The sequence below is a fragment of the Hemibagrus wyckioides genome, linkage group LG05, assembly GCF_019097595.1.
Source record: "Hemibagrus wyckioides isolate EC202008001 linkage group LG05, SWU_Hwy_1.0, whole genome shotgun sequence".
Classification (NCBI taxonomy): domain Eukaryota; kingdom Metazoa; phylum Chordata; class Actinopteri; order Siluriformes; family Bagridae; genus Hemibagrus; species Hemibagrus wyckioides.
The window spans coordinates 19,419,272-19,445,863 of NC_080714.1; the positions used below are offsets into that span (position 1 = coordinate 19,419,272).

At 40.5% G+C, this 26,592-nt stretch overlaps 1 protein-coding gene across 1 annotated transcript; it reads right to left on the bottom strand.

The window, feature by feature from the left end:
• Positions 1-979: 979 nt before the first annotated feature.
• On the bottom strand, positions 980-26,592 carry slc16a1b (solute carrier family 16 member 1b). Its single transcript, XM_058390326.1, has 5 exons — positions 26,417-26,592; positions 10,651-10,937; positions 4,877-5,020; positions 3,909-4,703; positions 980-3,184 (listed from the first exon to the last, which is right to left on the bottom strand). The coding sequence occupies exons 2-5, from the start codon at positions 10,865-10,867 to the stop codon at positions 2,904-2,906; spliced, it is 1,437 nt and encodes a 478-aa protein (XP_058246309.1). The 5' UTR covers positions 10,868-10,937; positions 26,417-26,592; the 3' UTR covers positions 980-2,903.

Sequence of the window (26,592 nt, forward strand, 5' to 3'; positions counted from 1 at the left end):
TGAACCAGGGACAGGGTCATGGGTGGCCAGGGCTCATTAATGCACGTGGGGAGCGAAGGCTGGCCCGTGTGATCCAATCCAACTGAGCTACTGTTGCTCAAACTGCTGAAGAAGTTAATGCTGGTTCTGATAGAAAGGTGTCAGAATACACAGTGCATCACAGTTTGTTGTGTATGGGGCTGCATAGCCGCAGACCAGTCAGGGTGCCCATGCTGACCCCTGTGCACAACCGAAAGCGCTAACAGTGGGCACATGAGCAATTAGAACTGGACCACAGAGCAATAGAAGAAGTTGGCCTGGTCTGATGAATCACGTTTTCTTTTGGATGGCCAGGTGCGTGTTATGTCTGATCAGTGTATGTACATAATACAGATAAATAATGTAATAATTATCTACAGCACTTACAGCCCACTACAACCACACATTCAGATATATTAATTAAAACAGTGTTTCCCAAATTATAGAACGGGTTTATAAAATAAATGAACAAACAGTCCTTTAGTATGTAATGTCAAGACATTCGCTTAGATACTAGATTGTGTATTTGATGATTCTATGCTTACAATTCTTAACATTCATACTTGTTACTTATTTAAGAGCAAATATGCAGCCTGAGATGGGTTAAAATAGACTTTTTTCAACTGTATGAAAATAATGCCTCTGACTGTACATAGAAAAATGAATACAAATAAATTTCAAATACTAACACAAGGAGTCAGCCAGCTTAATTCTTTCAGTTCAGGTTTTCTCCAGCTGTAAATTATATGTCCTTGTTTTTTTTTGCAATTAAATGACCAGCTCTTTCCTACACCATTTAAAAATTTTTTTCAAGGATTTTCCCCCCTCAATTTCTAGATTTCAAAACTAAATGGCATGACCACTGGAGTACATGCTGCAGATATATACACAAAATTGTTCTAAATATATAGAAGTGTCTAGTGATGGAAATAAATGCAGTTCATATTAAAGCACACATCAATTAGAATTTTTAAAAACAGTTTATTGGTATACTACTCCCGGTCAAACATACAAAACATCACACCCAGATAACATTTAAGTTACATTATCAAAATTAGATTTACTAAAAAGCAAAACAAAAAACAAAACAATAAACAAAACTCTCAAGATACTAAAGAACGTCTTAACATAGAACCAGTCTGTACTGAGTGTTCCCACGCACTCGTCCTCCTCTCTACATCACTATACACTCCTTCATTTCCATCTCAAATATGAATCTACAAATCGAGTGCCATTTCAAAACTGGACCAAATAAAATGAAAAAAAAAATGCTATATGTGATATGCTTCCATTTAGGTTTGGAATGAAGAAATATTTGGAAGTACGGTGTATTGACCTTTTAACACAAATGTCAAAGCCAGCTAAAAGTGACGCATTTATAAATCCCTGCCTCGAGTTTAATATTGTTCAGCCTTTCTTTTTACATGGTTTAAGTTCACACAAAGCTGAGAAACAGTGGCGTGCAACAACCTTCTTTCATACTCATGGCCTGTGCATCCTGAATACTAAAATAGACACAACTCACACTGGCATTGGAGAGTGCGCTGATATTGAAATGAATTTCAACCCTAATGAGCTTTACCAACAGTAAGACACCTTTATGCGGTTATACTGACGCTGAGTCCAAATCCAACTTTACAGTATAATGACACACTTCACTTGACTTATTATTGAATTATTCGGATTCATCAAGTCGGTTCTTGAACGTTATGACAGATACATGGCACTATGTGCTTTTTGTCTAGAATATTGCTCGAAAAACAAACTGAAATGTACTAATCTTACTAGGAAAAGTGAGAATATTAGTATGCACAAAAATAATTGTTAAAATGATAGCATTTCGATTGATTGTATTAAGAAACAAAACATTGGGCTCAGTTCAGAGGGCTTGACTAGTAGAGCACCTCAAAAGGCACAAGCATTAGAGGAGTATTATAACCTTGCACAGAGAATAGACTCCTTATTTATTTGTATGGTAACAAAAAATATATAAAAATATTAAATGGGTCATCTTTTTGAAGGTCTGATCTACATACTGCAGTGCAGAAACCCATACTAGAGAAATAAAACACCAATAAAAGGCATGATTTTAGTCATTCCTAAAATCTACTAAAAAGATCCTAGATTGTTTGTGAATTTATGTGTATTTTAAAAAGTTACGGTTTAATTTATTTTTGATTACTGAAAATCTACAGAAATTAGTGAGAAAAGATGAGCGAGAATCTCTGGCTTTGCTGAGTTCCTGCAGTCACAATGTAAAATACTGGATCATATCCTTTGACTAAATGTCTCATTCAGTAGAGTTTGTACGGTGAGGTATCGTAAACACTGTTCTCAATCTCACACAAACACTAGAAAACGAACTTGGGCTCCACAGAGAGCCACCAAACATCTGTAGCTGCACACGTTTGAGATTTTCTGTACGTGCTGCTCATTTTGCAATTCCTAAAATGAGAATGGCGAATGGTTTCTCCACACTCAGACACACGGTGGCTCATTAAAACCTACACTTTTTACCTCTAGTGGAAAACAAAACAAAACAAAACAACCACAACCAACAACGCTGAGCTGGAGTGTTTGTGTGAACTTTCTTTGGTGGAAAAAAAAGAAAGAAAAAAGAGCAGAGACAGGACAAAGCAGGGGAAATGATCTGACAGCAGTTATCCAGCATGAGAGACAAGAAATGAAACCAGACCCTGAACTATAGATAGTGTGTGAATGAATAAAGAGGTCAGCGTGTATGTTTGTGTGTATGCAATATGGCTGGTTAAATCTTATTACAATTCTAAAATGTAAAACTGTCTGCTGCCCGTTCTCGTTTACTGTGGACGTCGCTAATGAACGGCGCGAACGTGACCGCGCCTGTTGTGGCGCACCCGTGCGCGTTACACGACGTCTTCTTCCAATTTGGCCACGTCTGCTTGCGTGAGTGGTGTAGACACGTCGTTCTCAGCTTCCTTCTCTTTTTCTTTCATGGCATTGTCTATATTAGTTTCTTGTTCCCTGTCTTCAAGCTGAGCTTTCCTCTCCTCCTCTTTCCTCTCTCGGTCCAGCAGATGGTAGTTGATGCCCATCCCGACGAACAGAAACACGCTGGCTATGACTAGGACGATGCCGCAGGCAATGTATGTGTATTTATAGTCGTGGTAGATGTCGTTCAGTCTGCCTGCAAGAGCGACAAAAACATGACTGTGTTAATTATGGGTATGTGCTGATCACAGGTAATTGCATAATATAAACAGTATAATGCAAAACATAATTAAAAAAAAATAAAATGCTGTTCTAGTTAAACCATTTCATTTATCACAATAACTATGACATAAAATTTATGGGATTCAGCACAACCAAACATCCTGTCTGCTGAAGCAGCCTCTTCATAATGAGAACAAAAAGTGAGTGATTATATTCTAAAGTGTCGTGTATGAAGAGCAAATATTACTCTTCAAATGCAATATTTATATTTCCACATGAATATATCTTTAACTATCCTTAACTTCTTGCTTGGTGAAGCAAAACCGCTTCAAATACCACCAGTCAGTTTTATTTTCAGACATTTTTTAAATCTTGCCTATTAGACAGAATTTTATGTGGCTTTCCCACAAGTGACCCTCTGTAATTTTTTTGGCTGGGCCTCTTAGTTCCAGTGAGGGGAAATTCTAAAGGGAACATGGTACAAAAACTTCCTATACAATTAGCCATTGTGTATAATACAAATTATGCTATTAATAAGTTAAACCTGCTTTGGATGAAAATCCCCTAAAGTCTGCATTCTGAGCTCAAATTAATTATTTAACAGCTGTGATACGAGGTGGTAGACTAAAATAACAAATCTTTCCATGTCCAAATATCTATGGATCTGACTGCATTTTAGATACCGTATAAGCACATACCAAGTACTGGGGGTCCGAGCAGCACCGGTCCACACTCCACAATGGTGACGAGACCCACGGCACTAGAGAACCTCTGCGCCCCCACCAAGTCCATGAGCGTCTCGAACAGCACGGAGCTGAGCCAGCCGAACGCCACGCCGAAAAACACTGAATAGATAGAGAAGCCCAAATAGTCCACGGACATTGGTGCCAACAGGTGACACACCCCGTTATACAGCACTGCTGCAGCAAAGAAATACTGTATGCGTGGACGAACCCAGCGGGTGTTAGCCACCAGGCCCATAGACGGTCGTGCCACCATGTCTGTGAAGGCCAGCATGGACAGCAGGAAGGCTGCCTTGTCTTTGGGGATGTCCTTGCTCTTTGCATAGTTGCTGAGAAAGACGAGTGGTGCAAACAGACCGAAAAACATGATCACGTTGCCCAAGAGGTAAAGCAGGAAACCACGATGCTTAAATAGCGTCAGGTCAATGAAGCTGTTGATGGTCTGCATCACTGTTTTCTTCTCCTGTCCTTTGGTCCCTCCATCCTGTACAGCAGGTGGGGGCTGCGGTTTTGGTCCGATGGGTCGCATCAGTGACCCGGCCACGCAGCAGTTCAGCAACGCACCACCGAGAATCAGAAAACTCCCCCTCCAGCCAAACTGATCATATAGCCAGCTGTTCAGAGGCGCCAGTGTGGAAAGGAATACGGGGCTGCCGGCCATGGCAATGCCGTTAGCAATTGGACGCTTCTTATAGAAGTATTTTCCAATCATCGTCAATGCGGGATTCAGATTGAATGCCAAACCAAGACCTGCAGCAAGAGGAGGAGAGCAACGGCATTCATTAGAACAGAAACTCTTCATAACTCGCATATTGTAATCTCTGTGTTCTCTATACCCCATGTAAGCTATAGAAAAACCGTAATATAATGAGCAGTTAATACCAGTGTTACTCTGTATGCAAGAGATCAACATCAGTACTCACCACCTATGACTCCCACACAGAAGTACAGTCCCTCCACAGTGTTGCAGAAGGACGCGGAGATCAAGCCTATGCTGGCCAGGCATCCTCCGCTGATGATGATTGGTCGGCTGCCATACTTGTTCACTAGGATGCTGCTGATTGGTCCTGTTTAAAGAGAGAAGAGTCGGGTTAAACGCTGAACAAAAATCGTAGGTCAGATTAGAAAAAGAAAAGTGTTCATGTGTGTTTGTGCTCGATTTATGCTTAAACGCAAACAAACTGAATGGCAATTTACGCTCCAAATTACAGCAAAATAACTCCACTGCATAGCTACTGAATATGCAAACCAATAGAAAACCATGTTGCATACCAAGGGGTATTTTATTATGTTGCACAGACAAGAAATGTTCTAAGGTGGCTTAAACTGTAAACTATTTATCAGTCATTTACAATTTTCCCCCATAAACTAAAACAAATGGCTGCTAGTACAATAGAAGATAGAATATGAAACCCCATAGTTTTTTTTTTTTTTGCTGCCATTTATAACTCATTGTTTAAGATTCTCAAAACAACTGCAGCATGAGAGCACCGCTTCTCTGAGGTTTTTAGTTTACAACTCCAGCTGTGTAATGGCTGTGACCTCCAGCTAGGGCTTCCTTATAATGTACTGGATGTGTTTGTATTGGTCTGGCAGGATGACTAGGTCTCTTGGAAAATATGTCTTAGGAATAAAGACTCCTCCCTCTGTCTCCACTAGATGGCGGTACAGGACAGATGTAGCGTAATGAATTTGCTTTCAAGCAGTGATGCAAGGGAGTGCAATATGCCCTTCCTGTGCGTGGGCCTGCATGCTTGCTATGTTCTTTTCCTATTACCCCAAACACAGAAACAAGCTTTACCAAATAACAAGATAACATATCTTCACATTCTTATCAGGTTTATTTTTAGGCAAAATGAGAAGGAGGCATGTTCTCCATCTGGGTAATGGTGTCTTCAGGTTCAAACAGACGGCTCATTTACAGTTCCAGCCTGCAAAGCAAACTGTTCAGAGGTGGCTTTGTGCTCCACCACCTATTAAAACATCCAAAAGGCATAACTGGTCTGAGTACGGCAAACTAGGACAACCTCTAGCCATTGGCCATTGAGCTCAAAGGAGCTGGGAACGCAGCCAATCACAGGCAAGGATGGTTTGGTAATCCTCCAGTCGACCAACAGATACACTAATGTATTCCGACAGGCTTCTGTAGCTCTGTACTCGACCACACAAGCGCTCCATTACAAACCAGGACAATGGAAGCACAGATCAGTGCACATATGCACAAACTTTCTCCCCCACACACAGACACACACTACTCAGCCTTCAGACATTTTGGAAGGCAGTGTGGGCCAGCTCGTTATGCTACCTTGAAGACTCTATAACCTACAGTCAGTGGTCATTCATTCACACACACACACACACATCCTAATTCTGAGTGTCCACCTCATTACAGGCACCATGTTCTCCATCCTGCCCTAATATGTGTGTCAAAGTGATTCAATCAAACCTCCCCATTTGCCAAATGATCAAGTAATTACACTGAGCGGGACACTTCTGGACTGATGAGGTCGAGCCACCATTACGCCAGAACTCACTTCTCTAAGCTGTTGAAAAAAAAATAAAAAAAATTCAGCATGTAGGAGGAGACACTGGCCAGATGTTTATAGCAAATGCTTTTCATGTTTGTAATGAAAGAATTAAACAAGTGTGCTGTCTGGTGACCGTTTCCACACACACACAAGAGGCCTCAAAGTCTCTACAAATTAGCCTTGAATTCATTCTGCTTATTTAAATCTCCTTTAGTCTAAACATAAAAACACAGTGGAAACTGCAGAGTATCCTATTATATTAGATTTTCTAATGATCCGATTAGATTTTAGCTGTTAATCGTGCGACTCGGCCAATTCTGAGATTTACCCAAATACAGAAGTTACATTCTGATCGGACAACCTTGGAACTGCTTGGCTCCCAAAGGTTATTCCCACTGTGGTGGTAACTAAACACACACGTCTGAAGAATGAAAAGGAGGGGGGGGGGAATCCAGTCTGCGGTAAATCCAGGTCATGGCCTCTACCAAAAACTGAGAACAGACTTATAGGACACAAGGCTGAGATTTTTCATTCCTATCAGGTTGGACAGATTCCACACCACTCCATTCTGAAGCAACTTTATGTTTTGGCTCAGCTCCAGTCTTCTAATATAAACCATCTGCTTCAGTGCTTCACACACATTGTTCTTCCTCATGTCCACACATTCTCCTCCATCAAACAGAGCTGCATCACCCCCAGGAGGTCAGGATGGAGGTCAAACCAGTACAACAATACAACTTTCAGTGTGAGCACTCGCTCAAAACAGAGGTTTAAAGATTTAACACAACAGCGGTGTAAATAAAGTACGACTGGCTGGTGAAATGGACCCGACGCGTGTAGACTTTAGTTTTGCTTAAATAACATCACAATGGTTAACTAGCAAGTGTGTCATTTCTGTTTCCTACTATAACACGCACACAAGGCTTTGGGCATTTTAAGACATCAGGAGGTTTCTGACGGTCCTTCCAAATATGCTGATATGTTCAATGAAACAAATGCTTTATCTAACGTTAACATGAATGTAAAAATTATAAATAATATGTAATAATGTAAATAATAATATCTTGGCTGTAGCATTACCAAAGCTACTCATCCGTGAGAAAAGGCTACGTGCTGAAACTTGCGTGCACAAGTTTGGTCAATGCTGCCAATGTGAGTAATTGTGTGTGTGTGGGTAGAAACCATCCTGTTCCTGCTCATATTTCTATTCATGTTTGTCTTTGGATGTTCGTTTCAGTAAAATAAACTACAAATCTTTGAAAAAGGAAATCATTTGTAAGTGTAAAATTTCTGAACTTTTGTCTTACTGGGTAATAAGAAAGAACTCTACTTCTTGTACTTGAATAAGCAAAGGTGTTTTATTCCATGACGGAAACTGTAAGCCGTATGAATTCAGAAGTGGGCGGTGCAGTGATATGAATATAAATTTGGATTTTGTGTCTGTACACGTTTAATGAACAACTGCTTGAATGTGTGAGCTCTGAAGGTGTGGGACTCGACATTGAGAGTGTACGTGACCGTTGGCCAGTAAGCAACAGAGGTGCTCAAAAGACGTTGCAGGTGCCATGAAGATACGAATTTCATCCAAGGACAACCGTGCTATCCTAATCTTGTTATTGTCTCCTGCTTTCCATTCCGGATGTGAATGTTTTACTAACAAAAAAAAAGAAAAAAAAGAGTCGAGTTCTTTGTTCTCTACACAAATGAACATGCAAGTCTGATGCTTGTATAAATTCTTGTAACATGATCCATGGTGAGATGCATTTTGGGGAAATAGTTTTCGAACCAAGGGTGGTCTCGAGAGCAAGGCCCTTAAAAGCCTCCCTGCTCCAGAAGCGCTGTATCATAGCTACCCCTGTGCTCTGACCCCAACTTCCTTAGCTGGGATATGCCAATATTTTGCATATGCTAATTGTCTTAGCATATGCCTATGCTAAGACAAGACTGTGCGGTAATGTATATGTGGTGGTGATAAAGGCTTCTTATTATTATTCTTAAGCTTAATAATAAATCTCTCACTTGGAATCTGTGTAACGTCTATTTGAGGAAGACTCCGCTGAAAGTCTAATTCCAGAATGGCAGCCACATTAAAATTTTGACCTTGGTGCAATAGCAGGAAAACTGACAGCTAACATTTTTTCGCATGAAAATAAAGCTCGAATGCTTAAATTACAGGAAAAGGATCAATAATTGGATTCTGTGATCAGACACTTAACCACAACCTTAATGTTGAGGAACGCATGTGAGATGAGCAGCTTCTCAGATTACTGAAAAGGAATGAGAAATAAAGTCCATTTATTTCCTTGAATACTTGACAGGAAACTTCCTCCTCATCATGATGCTCAGACACCACCATATCAGCAATTATACATCTTTATCATAATATAAATATAGCATATAAAATCCACAATGAATGATTTGTAACTATATTTACATAGATAACCTGGTGTCTGAGCTGTTTTTACAGAACACATTCTGACCAATCAGATTTGAGAACTGAACAGCGGTGCAACTATCCGACATAACTCTCTCACACTGAAAAGAAATAAACACTACTTCAGAAACACGCTTAAACTAGCCTTTACACATTTAAATATACAAACTAGAAAATAATGTCTCACATTAGTTTAGGTAAAAGCCTGAGGAGGGAGATTAAACATGATGAGAGAGCGAGCAGACCAAGACTCGAATTCACTGCTCTCTGTGAAAGACAACTGTGTCCCCCAACACACTTCACTTCTGACGCCATTATGGGCACTCGCACTCGAATCCCGCACATTAACTATGGACGGACTCCAAGTGTGTTTGAGAATCAGGCTTTACTTCATTCACCAGGAAATCAAGCTCATGATCTCCGTAGCTGGGTGCTCAAACGCTGTCTCTCTCTCGCTCACAGCTACTGTGCGTCAACGAGACCAGAATTTCACAGGAAGTCCTCGTTACCATGACGACAGTCATGACACCTGCGTGACTCTACTCAAAATAACACCAGCACTTCCTTCACACCAGACTGCAGTAGTTTTGAAGAGCTACACGTTCAATTGTCTCATGTCCACCATTATGTTGTATATGATATATTTACAGAATGGCGGTATATATTTTGGGGGGAAAAAAAAAAAAAAGGCTTGTGTAGCTATGGTGCATGATGAACTAACAACATTGGTTAGTGAGGAACAAGAGTCAGGGAAGTGCAGTTTCTTGGAGTTAACTAGCATTTTTCAGAGAGAGAGAGAGAGCACAATAAACAGAGAGAGAGAGAGACAGAGAGAGAGAGCACGAGTAATAGAGAGAGAGAGAGAGAGAGAGAGAGAGAGAGAGAGACAGAGCACGCGCAATAGACAGACAGAGAGAGAGAGAGAGAGAGAGAGAGAGAGAGAGAGAGAGAGAGAGAGAGAGAGAGAGAGAGAGAGAGAGCACGCGCAATAGACAGACAGAGAGAGAGACAAAAATAGGTAGACGATTCACCATAGTATAACAGAACTAAATTAAAGAGCAGTGTTTGTTCCATTCAAGACATTTTCCTCTTAGGTTTTTCCTTTTCACACTTTTGTGCTAACCCACTGGGTTTGGGCACTGATGTCTCTTAAGCAAGATTTCGACTAGCCTATTAATAAAATTTGGTCATTTTGGGGATTCCATACATGTGCTGCTTGTTGATCCCGATGTGATATTTAACACGAGGTTGTTTTTCAGCATTTTACGCCAGGTGACATGCCGAGACGTTGAGATGAAGTGCAGGAACATGTTTTAAAATCTCTGGCACACTGCTGAGACCTGAGCAGCTCTGACGTACATTACCGTCAGTTGGGTGTGAATAGAAATTGGATTTGGATAAAAATGTGTTTACTCCAATAACTTGAGAAGAGGGATGCATGTGGCAATTTCTTTGGTTTTAATTTTCAATAAGGGGATTCAGTGAACGCATGAATTTTTTTGTCTTTTACTTTATACTAATTAATCTTAATATCTTCCTTGCCTAAAAATTACACTATTTATGTAAAGGTCAGTTTTAATCTAAGGTCAAAAAATATTTCCAGAACAGGACAGCAGTTCACTGTTTGAACATAAACACAGCTAGGACGGTCTGCTTATATTTCTTCTGTGCAGTAGAAACCCAGAGGAAAAAGTGAAGAGAGCAGCACTGCTGAGGCGACTACAAAACCACTAACCTCCTGCGTACATGACGGCCAACATGATGGAGGAGATCCATGAGACCTGGCTGCTGGTGGCGTTGAAGATCACCTCGATCTCTTTGAAAAACACGGTGATGGATTTGGGGAAGGCGTAGGAGAAGCCGATGCTGATGAAGGCGCCGACTACTACGGCCCAACCCCAGCCTCCCTCTGGAGGGGTGTAGCCTACTGGACCGCCTGTCGCTGGAGGCATCGCTACACGTCCGCTCGCGCGCACACAGTCAGAAAAACACAGTCAGCTGGGCAGCACACACACTATTAACCTGTGAGAGACGAGAGCGAGAGAAATGGTTTGAGTAATGAAACACATAAATCCAAAGGAAAATAAAGAACATTGCAAACACTTAACCACACACTCATGCTTTAGGGTGTGTAAAATATGCAAAATGTCCTATAACATTAAAGATTACAATGACTGGTCAGAGAATATAGCAACACTAAACATTAAATATCCTCCAGGGAAATAAACAGCTTATATAACCAAAACACTCAAACTCAAGATGTCAGTTTTGCTTCAGGAAACATTCCAAGGATGGGTATAGGTATGTTCTGCCATTTTGACAAGAACTAGTGATTTTGAATCTCCCAGTGTTTCCACCCTCTAAACCATGCAGGTCATAACCTAGGCAGGTGAGAACCAAGCAAAACATGTTAAGATACTATTTACTTTGTATGTATGATACAAGTCTCTCTAAGATGCGATTTATTTTACTTTTCATATTTGATCGGCACACTGTCATAATCTGAGAAGAACCCAGCAAAACATTATACACAATGTGTTCTGTACAAGCGCAGTGTCCAGATAGCAGGAATCTTAACAAGTACGTAGCAAGGTGTACCTCGATCACTACAGGTGCACTTCCTCATTGTTTAATCAAATACCCAGCACACACACTACAACTCTTTAACCAGTGCTGACAGCTCATTAACTCCTACAGTCCTCATGTGCTTTGCACTGTGCCCTACTGTAGCTGCAAAGTGGTGTGAACGGTCTACTGAGGGACCAGGAATCATTAACTTGTTAACCATGTGATTACAGCATTACCTTTAAACAGCATGTTGGCTCATCCTGTTCTCAGGATTCAAACCTCATTAGACACACATGCTTACACACACAAGCCCGGTGCGAATCTCTCACCGTAAAACATACTCACAGATCTTCTGATCTGAGGTGAATACAGTCAGTCTGGGACTTGTGACTGGAGAAATGCCAGAGGACATTAAAGAGGCAGTAGACATCTCACTACTCATTGAGCTTCAATGATCCAATTCATTCACTGTATAGTGACCTTTCTAAATCTGTCTCAGCATCACTAGGCCTGAGCACTGAAGCCAGAGGTCATGTCTTAGCCTTTTGAGGCGAGAGGATGTCCATACATTATGCAGACTCGGTAAGAGAAAAACATGTCTCGGGTGCTTTAATGAAACAGGTCTGAGAATTCGGAGGCCTCTCAACCATGCTGTTAGCTCCGAGGATGCATCTTTCCTTAGTAGAAGTATGCGAATCAGCTGGTGCTCAAAGATTAGCAACTTGGGCAGAAGTAAGTTTAAAAAATTTAATTAAAAAAATTATGCAAGTATGTAATGTAAAGGAGTGGACAAATTCATTTTATTAGCTAGTTCACTGGGTAAGTTAAACCTCCCAGTTCCATGCATTAATTGCCTGGAAACCAAGTCTTTAAAATAATAATAGAGTTATTTAACGTGTCTGCCTACATTTGGCTAAGCAAAGCCAGTCGTTTGCCTACGTTTGGCTATGAAACATGGTGCTCTGACCTCACGCCGCAAAGTGACATCCCTTAATTGCAGCTGTTGAATTTATTAGTCCCATGACAGCTCTAACCATGAAATGATGGCATGTTGTGCCAGCAGGAGGGTTGAAATGACTTTACTGCCCTCAGCTTTGTCAGTGTTTCCACATACCTGCGTGTCCCTGATTCTGAAAAGGTCATTCATCCATGCTAAGTATTCAGAAACGTTTTATGGTCAGCCAGATGCGTGTAGTAAAAGGCAGACAGTGGGATTCAGAAGTTACAGCCTCGAAGTGCTCACACAACCACGAAGTGCACTTAAACAAACACACCAAATTAAAACGCTCATTTTGTTCTTATTTTCAAAAATAAGAGCTAGGGCTTTTTCTTGCTTCTGGTTATTGAACCAACTTTGCCTGTTAAGCTACTCCGATTAAAAATGTCTAGACATAAAACGTGCCTGTCCTCGGGGACATGAGCTACCGATTTAATAACCTGCCACTAAGGATGTTACCATCCACAATAACTTCAATAAGAAAGCAACCGAAATGAAAGTGTTGCAGATATACTAAACTACTTCCTTCTACAAAGGTGCAGGATTATTCACCCTGGGGTTCCCTATACAAAGAAGCACACTCCCACTCTCTCAGGCCCTCCATTAAGATGTGCATTTGTGTGTACTAGTGTACACGTGACTTTTGACCTCGCCACTCTTACTTAGCCTGCATCAAATGACGCACACGCAATCCCGGATCCGGTGTAAATGTTTAATGGAGTGTTTGCTGTCTTTTGGAATGCACAATTCAGGATTCCACAAAGGCTTTTTCAAAGATGAGTTCAGGACAAAGTGATTTTTCTGTGCTGCAAATAACCCGATGACCCACTGAGTGCTGTTGGGACTTGCGATGTGTGAAGGATTTCAACGCCGCTAATCTACTTTAATTTGAGAGCTAACCGATTTAAGAATGGAGAGTAACAGCAGGGATAGGCATTACAATCACTGAAGACATGGGCGAGAATGGGGTTTTATGTGAAATAAAATCTAATAATAATTGACAGCCAGCAAACTGTTGTGCTCTGTAGTAGTTCTGAAGCAATTCTGTACAAACGCTCAACTCACTCTCTCTCACACACACACACACACTACTCAGCGAGGTTTTTGCTGGGAGACCTACATGCATACAGTCCTTCCACTACCTTTGATTAAATTCTTAGAAATTCCCCAGGGCGATTCCAGGATGGTCAAGTTTATTTCAAAAGCCTAGTTATTAAAATTTCTCATTTAGCTCTAACTCCTATAAAAAAAAATTCCTACCCTGAATCTTAAGACCAACTGAAAGCACATACCATTCATGCAGAAAATAATGACTTAATTATATACAATAAAGTTGAAGGTACCCGCAGCAACCTGAAGCGTCTCCCAGAACTGAGCAGTTGGCTTGTGATGACTAACAGACTAATAGCTCCGTCTCTGCCACTGCATGGTATGCCAAGAATATGCCAATAACAACTCCTCACCTATTTTCTTGGCAATAAATAACAGCTAGGAAATTAGAAATTTGCAGGAAGGTTCACTTAAGCATAACTCGTCAGTGCTAGCTGTAATACATAGCATCATTTTTCCAAAGATTGAGAGAGATCGTTGATAAGGAAATCTTTTAGTCACTTACCAGCAAGTAACAAATTAAAAGCCAGTGTCTGTGACATAAAATGGGAGGCATTTCGCTGGAACTCATCCTACTAGAGGAAAGAGTCAATGCGAATCAATATAAAGCACTTCTGACCAATCTAGGATTAAACATTCCCCCCCCCCCCATCAGCAGTGCATTAAGGCTCATTGACTGGTTGAGAAGTATGAAAACGAGGTAAAGTGTGTGTTATTGCCTTCCCAGTCACTAGATCTGAACGTGTATGGGAGATTTTTTTGCCTGATGTGTCAGACAGTGCGCTCCTCCACAATCATCAGAACACCAACTATAAGAACATCTTTCAGAAGAAGCCACAAATTTTTGTTACTCCAACACACAGCACTATTTCAGGAACCGTACTCAGTGTCTGGATTAAACTGAATATTTACAAGCGTACACTCAGGGTGGAGGAAAAAGACGTGTGTGTGTGTGTATATAAGAGATAAAATGTATCAGTGTGTGTTCAGCATAGCAGAGTCCAAACGTACTGGGATGATTTGTTCCACTATGAAAAACAGGGACACTTTATGAACTCATTGTTCCATGCCAGAGGCTGTTTGTGTGTGTGTGTGTGTGTGTGTGTGTGTGTAGGTGAGAAACTCAGGGTAACTGAGGTAGATTTCACTGGAAGAATGCGCCAGGCTGTAAGTAATAACTTACTACCTGCTGACAGAAGAGCTTAAACGTCATGCACTGTGTGTTCACCGTGTTTCATGACGAGCTGCATTCTGCAAATCAGCACAGTAATGATAACTAATTAGCAAAACCCTCATCAATCCCTGAACTGGCCTCAGAGAGCAAGACCGCTTTTTTGCAGAAATGCTGGCTCAGCCATTCCATGGTTTCTGGTTATGTGCATCTTGTTTGTGTTAATTTGGACCAGCTGAGCTTTCATAAAAATAAAAAAATCCAAACAAGGAGATCCAAAGGCAAAGCATCTGAAAACCAATCAAGAGCAGCAGCAACAGGCAGCCCATCTTCAGCCCAGTGAGTCCAGCAGGATGCAGTGTCCTCTAAAATTATCGGCACCTTTCATAAAAAGTAAAATATAAATGGTAATGACCAATATACACTGACTAGGCATAACATTATGACCACCTGCCTAATAATGTGTTGGTCTCCCTTCTACTGCCAAACAGCCCTGACCGGTCATGCACTGTGTATTCTAACACCTTTCTATCAGAACCAGCATTAACGTCTTCAGCAATCTGAGCAACAGTAGCTCGTCTGTTGGATCGTATCACACGGGCCAGCCTTCTCTCACCACATGCATCAACGAGCCTTGGCCGCCCATGACCCTGTCCCCGGTTCACCACTGTTCCTTCCTTGTCCACTTTTAACAGATACTGACCACAGCAGACCAGGAACACCCCACAAGAGCTGCAGTTTTGGAGATGCTCTGATCCAGTGGTCTAGCCATCACAATTTGACCCTTGTTAAACTCACTCAAATCCTTACGCTTGCCCAAATTTTCCTGCTTCTAAAACATTAACTTTGACAAATTGTTCACCTGTTGCCTAATATATCCCACCCACTAACAGATGCCATGATGAGGAGAAAATCAGTCTTATTCACTTCACCGGTCACTGCTCATAATGTTACGCCTGATCGTGTTTAATCTTTTTTTTTCCCCTAACAAAGTTGAAATCTGATTCTTCTGAGTCTCTTTGTATCATGTCTAACAAACTTGCAGATGGATCTAGAGTGGTCTACTCCTCCATGTAGAATACTTCTAAAGCTACAAAGCATGCGGTCCTCCCTCTCTATTACAGACCAGGCGTTTTCAATATGGTTCAAATCCTGAAAGTGAGACGGTCGCTGTATAACACTTCTGTTTGTTCCAGTCTGAACTTCCTGGCAGAGGCAACCAGTACTTGGGACTCTAATATCCTGGTACAAACCATTCCAAAAAGCTTGTTATGAAACAGGTGATCAATAGTTGATTTTCAAACATGAAAACTACAAGAAACATTGTGCAATTCAAAAGCGAATCTTTGCCCTTTTTACCACCCCGACCCTCCCCTTCAACTGTGTGGAGTGTTCATGAGTACAAGGCAAATGTACAACCGTTTCAGATATGCGAGTTTTTTCTATGTTGAGGTCATACTTGTGTGTGGGTTTGGTTTTTGACAGATTACATTACATTATAGTTGTTACTTTTGTACAAGTCAACAACCATAGGTCTCTATTGCTGGTTGACAAAAGGAAGTGACAAGCCTGCAATCACCCATTCACACCTGAGGAAAACAAGACAACAAAACTGTGGATAATGGGGAAATAAAAATTGTTTTCTGTACATCGTAATTCGTTTGCATTTAATCAAAATATTCTACAACATCAATTTCTAAGAGAAAATACCATTATAAAAAGTGTTCATTAATACATATTGCATGCACGTCAGTCTTGTGTATGCATTTCTATAAAGGGTGCCAATAATTCTGGAGGGAACTAAAAGCCCTCAACCTTATTGCCTTGAGAAAACTAATCGCTGGAGGCTTTCACACACTTTCTTCCTACTTCATAAATTTACATTTTCTGGAAAAAGCAGAAGACACACACCCTGTACACGTCATTAACATATGAACAAACACCAAGACGAATTTTGGTGTCGACATCAACAGCTTAATCATTCTTCCGCTTTCTTTTTTCTCTTTCTTTACACCACATAAAAAGATTCTGGTGTCCCCATTAGAAAACTTTCCTCATAATTCACCACAGAACACTGACTGGTGCAAATAAAAATAAAAAATAAAAAAAAAAAACCCTGAATGTAAGACGAATCAGACCAACGTCTTGTTTTGAGACAACTGCGTCTCCGATTGCTCGCTGGGGAAAAAAATAAAAATTATAAAGCTATGACGGTGTGTGTGAAGTTCCATTTAATAGGAAAGTTTTTCAAAGCATGCTTCAAATAAACTACTGCCCAAAAAAAAAAAACTAAGCCGATAAGCTCATTACATCTTCGTGAAAACAGCTACACTAACACTGTTTTTAATGTAGGTTTTGGCTCAGGAGATCTAGTACAAGATTCCATCCTCCAGCTCCCTGTGGTGTCCTTTAAAGACTTCCATGTTCTGAGGCCACACCAAAGAATACACTCAAGTGGTCAATGGCATGCACCTCCTTTCAAAACATAGCAACCCAGAGCGGGGTCAGGTAAATAAATCTCAAGACCTGTCTTCCAAGCCCCATCTCCGGCTGACACGCGTCAGCTTAGCATTCCACTCAACACCCGTTAACCTCAGCTCCACTGCAACATCATGGTCAGTATTTCAATCCGCCCTGCTGGCAGATGTCCATGTTTTTATGTAACATGGGTTTGGTCTGGGCATAAACATGTGGTGAAGGTTGACTGTGGTTTGACATGTGATCAATTAGGAAAAAATAAATAAATAAAATGACCTCATGTCACCCCATGACATAAGTCCAGAGACACCACTGACTGCATTTATTTATTTATTTATTTATTTATTTATTTATTTATAATATGGCCATTCAAATTGATTTACACAGGTTGAGTGCTTTTACAGCTGAACTAGGCTTGGTCAGTATTGATCATTTTAGGCTGAATCACACAATCTACTAGCTTCAGACCACTGTTCCTTCCTTGGACCACTTTTGATAGATACTGACCACTGCAGACCGGGAACACCCCACAAGAGCTGCAGTTTTGGAGATGCTCTGGTTTAGTCATCTAGCCATCATAATTTGGCCCTTATCAAACTTGCTCAAATCCTTACCATTTTTCCTGCTTCCAACACATCGACTTTGAGGACATAATGTTCACTAGCTGCCTAATATATCCCACCCACTAACAGGTGCCATGATGAGATCTTCAGAGTTATTCACTTCAACTCTCAGTGCTTATAATGTTATGCCTGATTGGTGTACAGTCCAAATTAGCATCGAAAAAAATCCCAATCGATTGGCTGAACACTTTGTTATGCTCATAGCACCAAATTTATGGCTATTACTGAATTAACTGAATTGTCAGTTATACACATACTGTACATACAGGCATACACACAAGTTAAGCAGACTTTATTAATTCAAAAGCTTTCTCGACTCCTAACTCCGATCAGAGCACTAAACAAAACTGCAAAAAAAGGAAATACCCCAACCAGTGTGCACACACGGGCGATTTTTAACCTAGCTGTTACCTTCATTTACTTCTAAACAAAAACAAACAAAAAAAACCAAACGTTTGGTCACCGCATCCAGTACACATGGGGCAGTTTCTCGGTTCTTACCCCAAAATACAAGGCATGTTGGATTCACTTCCTCCAGTTGACTCAAAATTGGTTTTCACACTCCAGTGTAACCACATTAGGGTTTGCTTGGAACCACACTGAGTCCACCTCTTAAAAAAAAAAAAAAAAAGCATGTCTTAGTTTGGGCTTGTGGCTCTTCACCAGAGGCATGGGCAAGTGTCTGTGTGTCAGCGAGGGTCAGTAATAGCATGATTCAGTCTGAAGTCTGCTGAGTACAGAAATCACGGGTGCTCTCACATTAATCACACCTAAACTAGAGCAGGGCAACACTGCCATGGCAAAGTGTTTTATTTGTTCTAGCATAATGCATTTATAACATTTATTAGGGCTTTTTTTTTTTATTATTATAATGGACTTATGTAGATCTGTAGCAAATAGTGAACACAATGGTTCTTTTCCATAAAGGCTATTTAAAGAAATGATTTTTTTAAAAACACTTTCCACTTGACAGATTGTCCTGCTACTATTTTTAACGCAAAAGCAACTGAGAAGTCAACTTGTGGTATTCTTCTTAAACCTGATCTTGAACATGACCTGACTATTGACTTTTTTTTATTACTTTATTTATATATCTATAACTAATATATTGCTACTCTATATGAAAGAGGTGGGTTGTTTATGAAATGTGTTCCTAACTCTGTCTGTTAAATAAGATGCTTATTGCGGGTACAGTGTAAACCTCTCAGTATTGAAAGTAAGAAACACTGTATTAGAGTGGCAAAAAGTGGAAGCTGTCTGCCATTACATCAGCACAGACTGGGAGAAGAGGGGGATCATGCACTGGCACTTTTTTCTTCTCATATCCCTTTAAAACCTTCAATAAGATGCAGGGGCTTTTAACAAAATTCCCTAAAGGACATTGGATAATTATAACGTTTAACAGATATATATCCATCATAACGATCCACATCTCTCCGAGCTGATCTTCAGTGAAAAGATGACGATACCTTGGCTGGGGTGAAGCGTTTCTAAAGCTTGTATGCTGTACTGAATGAAAACATTTGCAACACCAACATTACAGAAACAGGAAGTGTGCACTTCCTGCTAGTATGATCGGTGTTTTTACATTTTTTACGATGCTTCCATCAGACACTGTGCGAGTGAGGTATGAGATCTGAACAGTATCCACCATGCAGTCCATCAAGCCAAAGGGCAACTTGAGAAGCGAAGCTAAAAATGTACTTCCTACTTAGGTTCATGCGCGGTCATACACACCGTACGGGAAGATTTTGCCTTTATTCCTTAAACTAATAAGGCAAAAGTAAATGCATTATTTTATTAAATAAAGGCAGAGCTTATTTAAGAAAATAATAAAACTGGAATTAAAAAGGGTGTTGAAGGATTAAACTACCATTTGTATTTAAGCCATGGAATTGTCTCAGTTGAGAATTGTCTCAAATCACGTTGGAAATGATGCAACTTATTTCCTATAGCAGTTCCTCTGTAGAACATAAGTAACTGACACACCCAGTATGCCAGACCAATCACCTTCATATGAGTAAGTCCTTCAAAATACATGAGTAATGTTCCCACAGCTTCAGGGTCACTGCACTTTGCCACATGAGCAAGGTCCAAACAGTGCAACTCTGATTTACACCCAGATACAAGAGTCACAGTCCGGGAACAGGGCTTCTCCGCTTTGTACGGAATAACATGGAACCTGAAAACAACTCGTCCAACACTTGAGCAAACTGATGGAAAACTAGAGGTCAATGAGCCTCATTTATCAATTCATCAGTAAAGCTAATTTTCTACACATCCATGTGTAGGTTTGAGGAATCACCTTTAAATTACCAAGGACCCTAATGGCACAGTGACACCCACAAAACCTCAAACCTCAAACTTTACTCAGCGTAGTATGCGTCATATCCTCCTAAAATACAGCTCAGCACGTACGGTGTACGTGTCCCCCCGCTCCACACTCCCACTTTTTTCACATACTAACTCAGTCCTATTCTACAAGTCAAAATTTGCATTAGCAAGTCTTCTTACACATGAATTTACACAAACTTGGATATAAATATTTCTACAAGCAAAGCTAACTTGACTTAATACAAATGATGCTGCAAACAATTTACAAATAAGGCCAAAAAACTAGCTCTTTTGGGAGAAGAGTCACAAGTAGAAGAGTTATTAATCAAACTATATTTGTCAGTTTCGGGGTAACACTGCTATTTTTCAATACCGAGTAGCCTAAAATGATTTTATCAAAACAAGTAGCAGTGACTTTAACAGCCTCAATGATTTCTTAACATACACCGATCAGGCATTACATTATGGCCACCTGCCTAATATTGTGTTGATCCCCCTTTTGCTGCCAAAACAGCCCTGACCCATCATGCACTGTGTATTCTGACACCTTTCTATCCGAACCAGCATTAACTTCTTCAGCAACTAGAGCAACAGTAGCTTGTCTGTTGGATCGGATCACACGGGCCAGCTTTCGCTCCCCATGTGCATTAATGAGCCTTGGCCACCCATGACCCTGTCACTGCTGTTCCTTCCTTGTACCACTTTTGATAGATACTGACCACTGCAGACCGGGAACATCCCACAAGAGCTGCAGTTTTGGAGATGCTCTGATCTAGCCATCACAATTTGGCCCTTGTCAAACTCACTCAAATCTTTAAGCTTGTCCATTTTTCCTGCTTCTAACACAAACTTTGAGGACAAAATGTTCACTTACTGCCTAATATATCCCACCCACTAACCGGTGCCATGATGAGGAGATCATCAGTGTTATTCACTTCGACCTCTCTGTGCTCATAATCTTATGCCTGATCGGTGTATGGCTTTTAATCAAACAGACGGTTTGCGACTTTCCTGTGACGAAAACTGATTGGAGATTATGACCTTTTAATGAGGTCATTGTGAGTCAATTTAACGGTAAATATTTATTCTGGAGGTTTTTTGTGTTCATAAGGTAATTTTTGAGGTTAAGCACAAATATGAAAGACTAACTTTTTACAGGCGGCTAGTAATCTGATTATTTGGCTGAATTGCATGTCATTACCAAATTCCTTGAAATACGATTAATTCTGTAATGCTATTAAAGGATATTGGAGCAAAGAGTTTACACAGCCAACCGAACCATCTGTTTAACTGATTTAAATGATCGAATTGATGTTTATGAGGATTAATAGTCTGTGAAAAATTAAGGAGATAGTTTCCAATCATGAGGAACACGCTGTTCGGTACAGCTCTGACGTCAAGAGTCTTGCATCACATGCAGCAATTATACAGGTTCCCTGCCCATCTTAAGCATTTAAAAACACACAAATGCACCTTGCCAAAAAATAAATAAATAAATTTAATGAACACACCCCTGAATAAACCAAACGACCCATTTGAAAAGTATCGGAAGGAAAACACACAAAGATTTTCTTGCCATCTTGCACAGAATTATATTCCAACAATGCTTCATGGAGTTCGAGAGAGTTTACACTTAAAGGGTAGGTCATAGCTTGTTCTCGTAACAAGGACAATGAGCAATACCAGGCCAAAAAAGGTATGGCACTCAGGATACCCGCCCAACCTCCATCTCACGTGCTCACACTCACACCACTGCTTGCACAATACACACGTGTAGAACAAAGCCACCCTATTCTCATTTGAATTTCTTTTCTCATGCACCTCTCTCCTCCCTTAATGCCCCCTCTTTTCATCCTTCCGTCTCTTTCCATCATGCTAACGGCCCTTTCACCCCATGTCTATTTCACACCTTCCCAACACCCATCCAGCCACAGTATAACAAATGTCCCAGGCCCACACTCTCCAGACAGTTATTCTTAGTTACACATATGCTGAAAATTTTGTGTGACCTGATTTCACTAAACACTGTCACTGTCTTATCTCATCAAAAATAGCCCTCTCGTGACCTCCCTCTCTTTCATACCATAAAGCTGCCTATAGCCAAGACCTCTAATTTGACCTCTAATGATTTGCAACCAATGAACTCTGGCACGTGCACATTGCTAACAATAGACTTAATTTTCCATTCACCCCAAATCAGCATCAGGGTCATGGCACAACACGGTGTGCTACCATGGCAGATATTACGCATATAGCAAATGACTGCTGCTGCTTTCAGCTGGATCCAGTCAGACAAATGTGTGGAGCCTGTATACATCAAACCAATTCAAAAGACACACAGGCTACAGGCATTATTGAGAAATACAGCACTAGCTAAATGTATTTCAGTACATACTGATATAGGAGTGTTGAGCAACAGCCATTCGAAGGAATCACTGCTTCGCTGAAATAGAGAATGCTGCTCTAAACGGTTGTTACTGATGGCTGCTAGGCTTAACACCATTTTGCTTATTGACCCAATCTACTGTGATGGCTATTAAATTACTAGATGATGGTTCACCCTTTTAAAAGGATCACTGTCACAGAAACCCAAATCTTCCTTGGTTTTCTCAAACCTCAGTCCGTAAGCTGTTCAGGATTTCTCATTTCTTCAGCATCACAGAAACAAACATGTTTAAACATATCTGCCCACTCACTTTACAGGAGCTTAGCTCCACCCAGTCACACAGAAGTCTCATTACAGACTACAATGCCACAGCAGGCAGATAAATACTGGAATGCCTCAGGTTTATTTTCTCCAACATACTTGAGTCCAAATTCATAAAACATGTGCTGTAAATTTCAACCCAAACTGACTTCTGAATGATGCTGAAATGTCATCACTGAAGGACGGGACAATTCCAACTAGTCTGACCACAACCGTAGGCACACCCGTAAGAGGTATAATACATTTGATATAATATGGCTGAATACAAGGCTTACACCTTGCCAGCTTCGACCTAATACCTAATTTGCTTGCAATAACATAACCGTGTTATGTGAAAACTACATGCCAGAACTAGCCCTAGACCCTTTACTTGCTTAAGCCTTCCTTCATCAAACAGAGAAACACATGAACTTTGTCCCAGCAGCACAACGATGAGGTGTAGGCCCGCCTGTGCATTGCCTTCATGTGTAGGGCAATTATAGCTGGATTAGCTTCAACGGCAGCTTTCGCTGTCTTCCTGAACTACCGAGAGCACAGGGTGCATTCGCTGTACTTGTACTTAAAGTAGTAGTGAGCAGTTATTTATGCAGCAAATCCCGTTAAGAGGCTTCAGGTTTTACACTACGCCAGGTCTGTATGCAGGGTTATAATGCCTCAGACTTCTCCACACAGCGATCTGTCACCTTATAGCTGTGGGAATAACTACACCAAAGCCACAACCCAAGTATAAGCTCTGTGAAAACATTAAATATGTTTTGTTGCAGTCACTGAGTAAACAAGATGTCTGAACTGAGTTTCACTGATTTTCTTACATTCAGGCAGACTAACAACAAATGCTGCGTCATATATTGGGGTTATATTTTAACCGTATCACATACTTACTGAACAATTGAATAAATCAATAGATAAACAAAAAGCAGTCTTGGGAAATAGCAAAGATTTCTTAATCCCTATTATCTAATCAAGATCAGAGCGTTCACTTGCGGAACATTGTGTGTGTGTGCGTGCATGCATGTGTGTGTAATTTTTCATCCAAGTATCCGAGTATTAAATTACATTTCCATTGCATTCACTTAAATGCATTTTTGATCAAATTGCATTTCAAAAGTACTTTTGCTCCTGTTATATTTCTACTGGGCGTATTGTACTGTTAGCAGTAGAAATATAACAGTTAATTGTAGTCAATAAAGTCAAATAAACTGATTATGAAAATCCATTGATACCGATTTGAATAGTCAAGGCTTCACTTACTTTTAAGCCATTAGGGGCAGCAGCATCGCTGACTTTTTTTTTTTTTTGGTTTGATCACAGATATAAAGAAATGAAACATGATAAACATACACAGATATACATTTCCTTTTAATGAACCTAAGAAACAGCTCAAGTTCATGCGCAACACAGGCTGCAAGAGGCAATTAGACGTAATGTGGGGGGAAAAAAAAAAGGTTAAACAAGGTGAACTTAGGTTAAGTAAGTATAACCAAGAGGTCATGTTCTTAAGTAGCAGTCACACACTAACTAACTATGTTCATGATGCTGTATCACTACCTTGTATAGCAGCATGCTGAAGATGCATGAATATATAAAGAAGAGCATGCAAGTTTAGCTAGTTTAGTTTGACTTGTTTGGCAATGTGTGATGAGGTAAGGTGTCTATTTGTGGGCTAATACCATTTACATGAAAGAGATTTCAACTTGGTTTCTTCCTCATGTCATCTCGGAGTTTTTTCTAGCCATCGTTGCCTCAAGCTTGCTCATTAGGGATAAATATTAATTTACGTTTAAACTATCATTTCTTTTCCATGTCTCTTATTTTCGTAAAGCTGCTTTAAGACAATGTCCATTGTTAAAAGTGCTATATAAATCAATTGAATTTTTGATGTCATCATTTAATATTGCCAAATACTTTAAGTGTATTTTCAAGCGGTTCTGACTAGAACATGGAATAATTGCTTGGAGCATTAAAAGAAAGTAAATTGGGGGTGGGGTGGGGGGGTGAATAGATTGTTTGCCACAGCATTACTTAGCAGGTTTTGGAGATTAAACAATAAGAGACTGACTGTAGTGAGCATGTGTAATGGGGAGGGGGGGCATTTGGGATTTCAGGATGCGTTACGCAGCATTCATACTGGAAACAAGTAAAATCCACATGAAGAAAAGCCCATTCATTTGGATGGAAAAGGGTGCAGGATGTGAAAAACAGGGCTGGTGGTGGTTAATTTCACATCCACCCCTTCTACATTTGTGCTGACTTCATCTACGTCTACAATAAATTGATTTATATTAAACACATTTATATTAGATTCATATATAAAACTTTAACCTTGCAAAACCTGGTGTAGAAAAACAAGCACAGTGCAGGGACCAGGTCTTTCTGTAAGCTGCAACATGAAGCTTAGGAACTTATCACAATTTCGCTAAAGCAAGACACTTTATATATTCCTCGTCATCTTATCAGTCCGAGACAAACTAACTAGTTGGCTCACATCAGCTGATACGTGAAGCACTATTTTCCTTCCAAGAACACACCACACCAAGACTACTGATAAGCGAAGAGGGGTGAAATTTGGGTGCGGCAAACTTAATGATGATTGAAGCGGTTCAGGGGGTACGAGACATGGGTTTATGTTTGATCTTCATCCAAGCATTTGGTAGTGCTGTCTCCTAATGATGGGATTACCTAAAATGGTGGCTGAGCGGTTTATTGATTGGAAGAGCATCAATTTTTACTTGATCACTTGGATCACTTCTGGGGTTAAGAGGCGTGCATCATGTTTCATGTCTCAATTGTAAGTCAAAAAAGAAAGAAAAGAAAAAAAAAGCCAGCCATATTAGTAAATACAATGGATGGTAATGCTAGAGCTTAAGGGGGTAAAGAGGGAAATTTAATGACCACTCATTCAGTGCAACAGTATCCTCCCAATGAAGACAAATACATAGGAGCCACAAGAGGAACTAGGACAGAGGAAAGTTCTCCTCGAAACGGCAAAGTCTGAGCAACTTTCTACAAGTTAGAAGAGACAAGTTAGAGATAAAGTGTGAAGATCAACTTTAACTTATTTCAATTCTTCGAAATGTTCGTCCTAACGAAGGTCACAAGTTTGAGCACGTGAGCCGCTCGTGACACCGCGCGAGCTAATTTCGTTTCCACCGCCCTGTTTAACGCCGTTAACATCCACTCATCTGATGAAATTAGCCACGTTGCTAAATCAGCTAGCTACTAACAAAACATGTGACCCCTAATTAGGACACATACCGACATGCGTACTGCGGTATCTAATGCCAAACAGATTTGGTGTACATTTCATTATCTGTTAAATAAAACGCGTCCAAACACAGAGCATGTTAAATATAAGACAATGAAGAGTAAAATCTAGATCCATTCATACACACAGAGTCGCCTTACAAAGAAGGCGCGAGAGATGCTGAGAGCTAACGCTAACACTCTAGCTAACCAGGTCGGGTAATTAGTTTATTTAAAACCTCGCATTTCTCAGTCATAAATCTGACTTACCTGCTTGTTTAAGTCACTGTTGTGTGTAGCGGTTCATCTGAGCCCCGACAGACCGCGCGTGCTCGCCTCCGGGTGGATGTGTACATAGGTATGCTTCAGCCAAGTTCGTCCTTTCACACTGGAGGATTGGCCTGTGCGCATGCGCCTTAGTCGCACCACTTCAGTCGCGTGTCCGA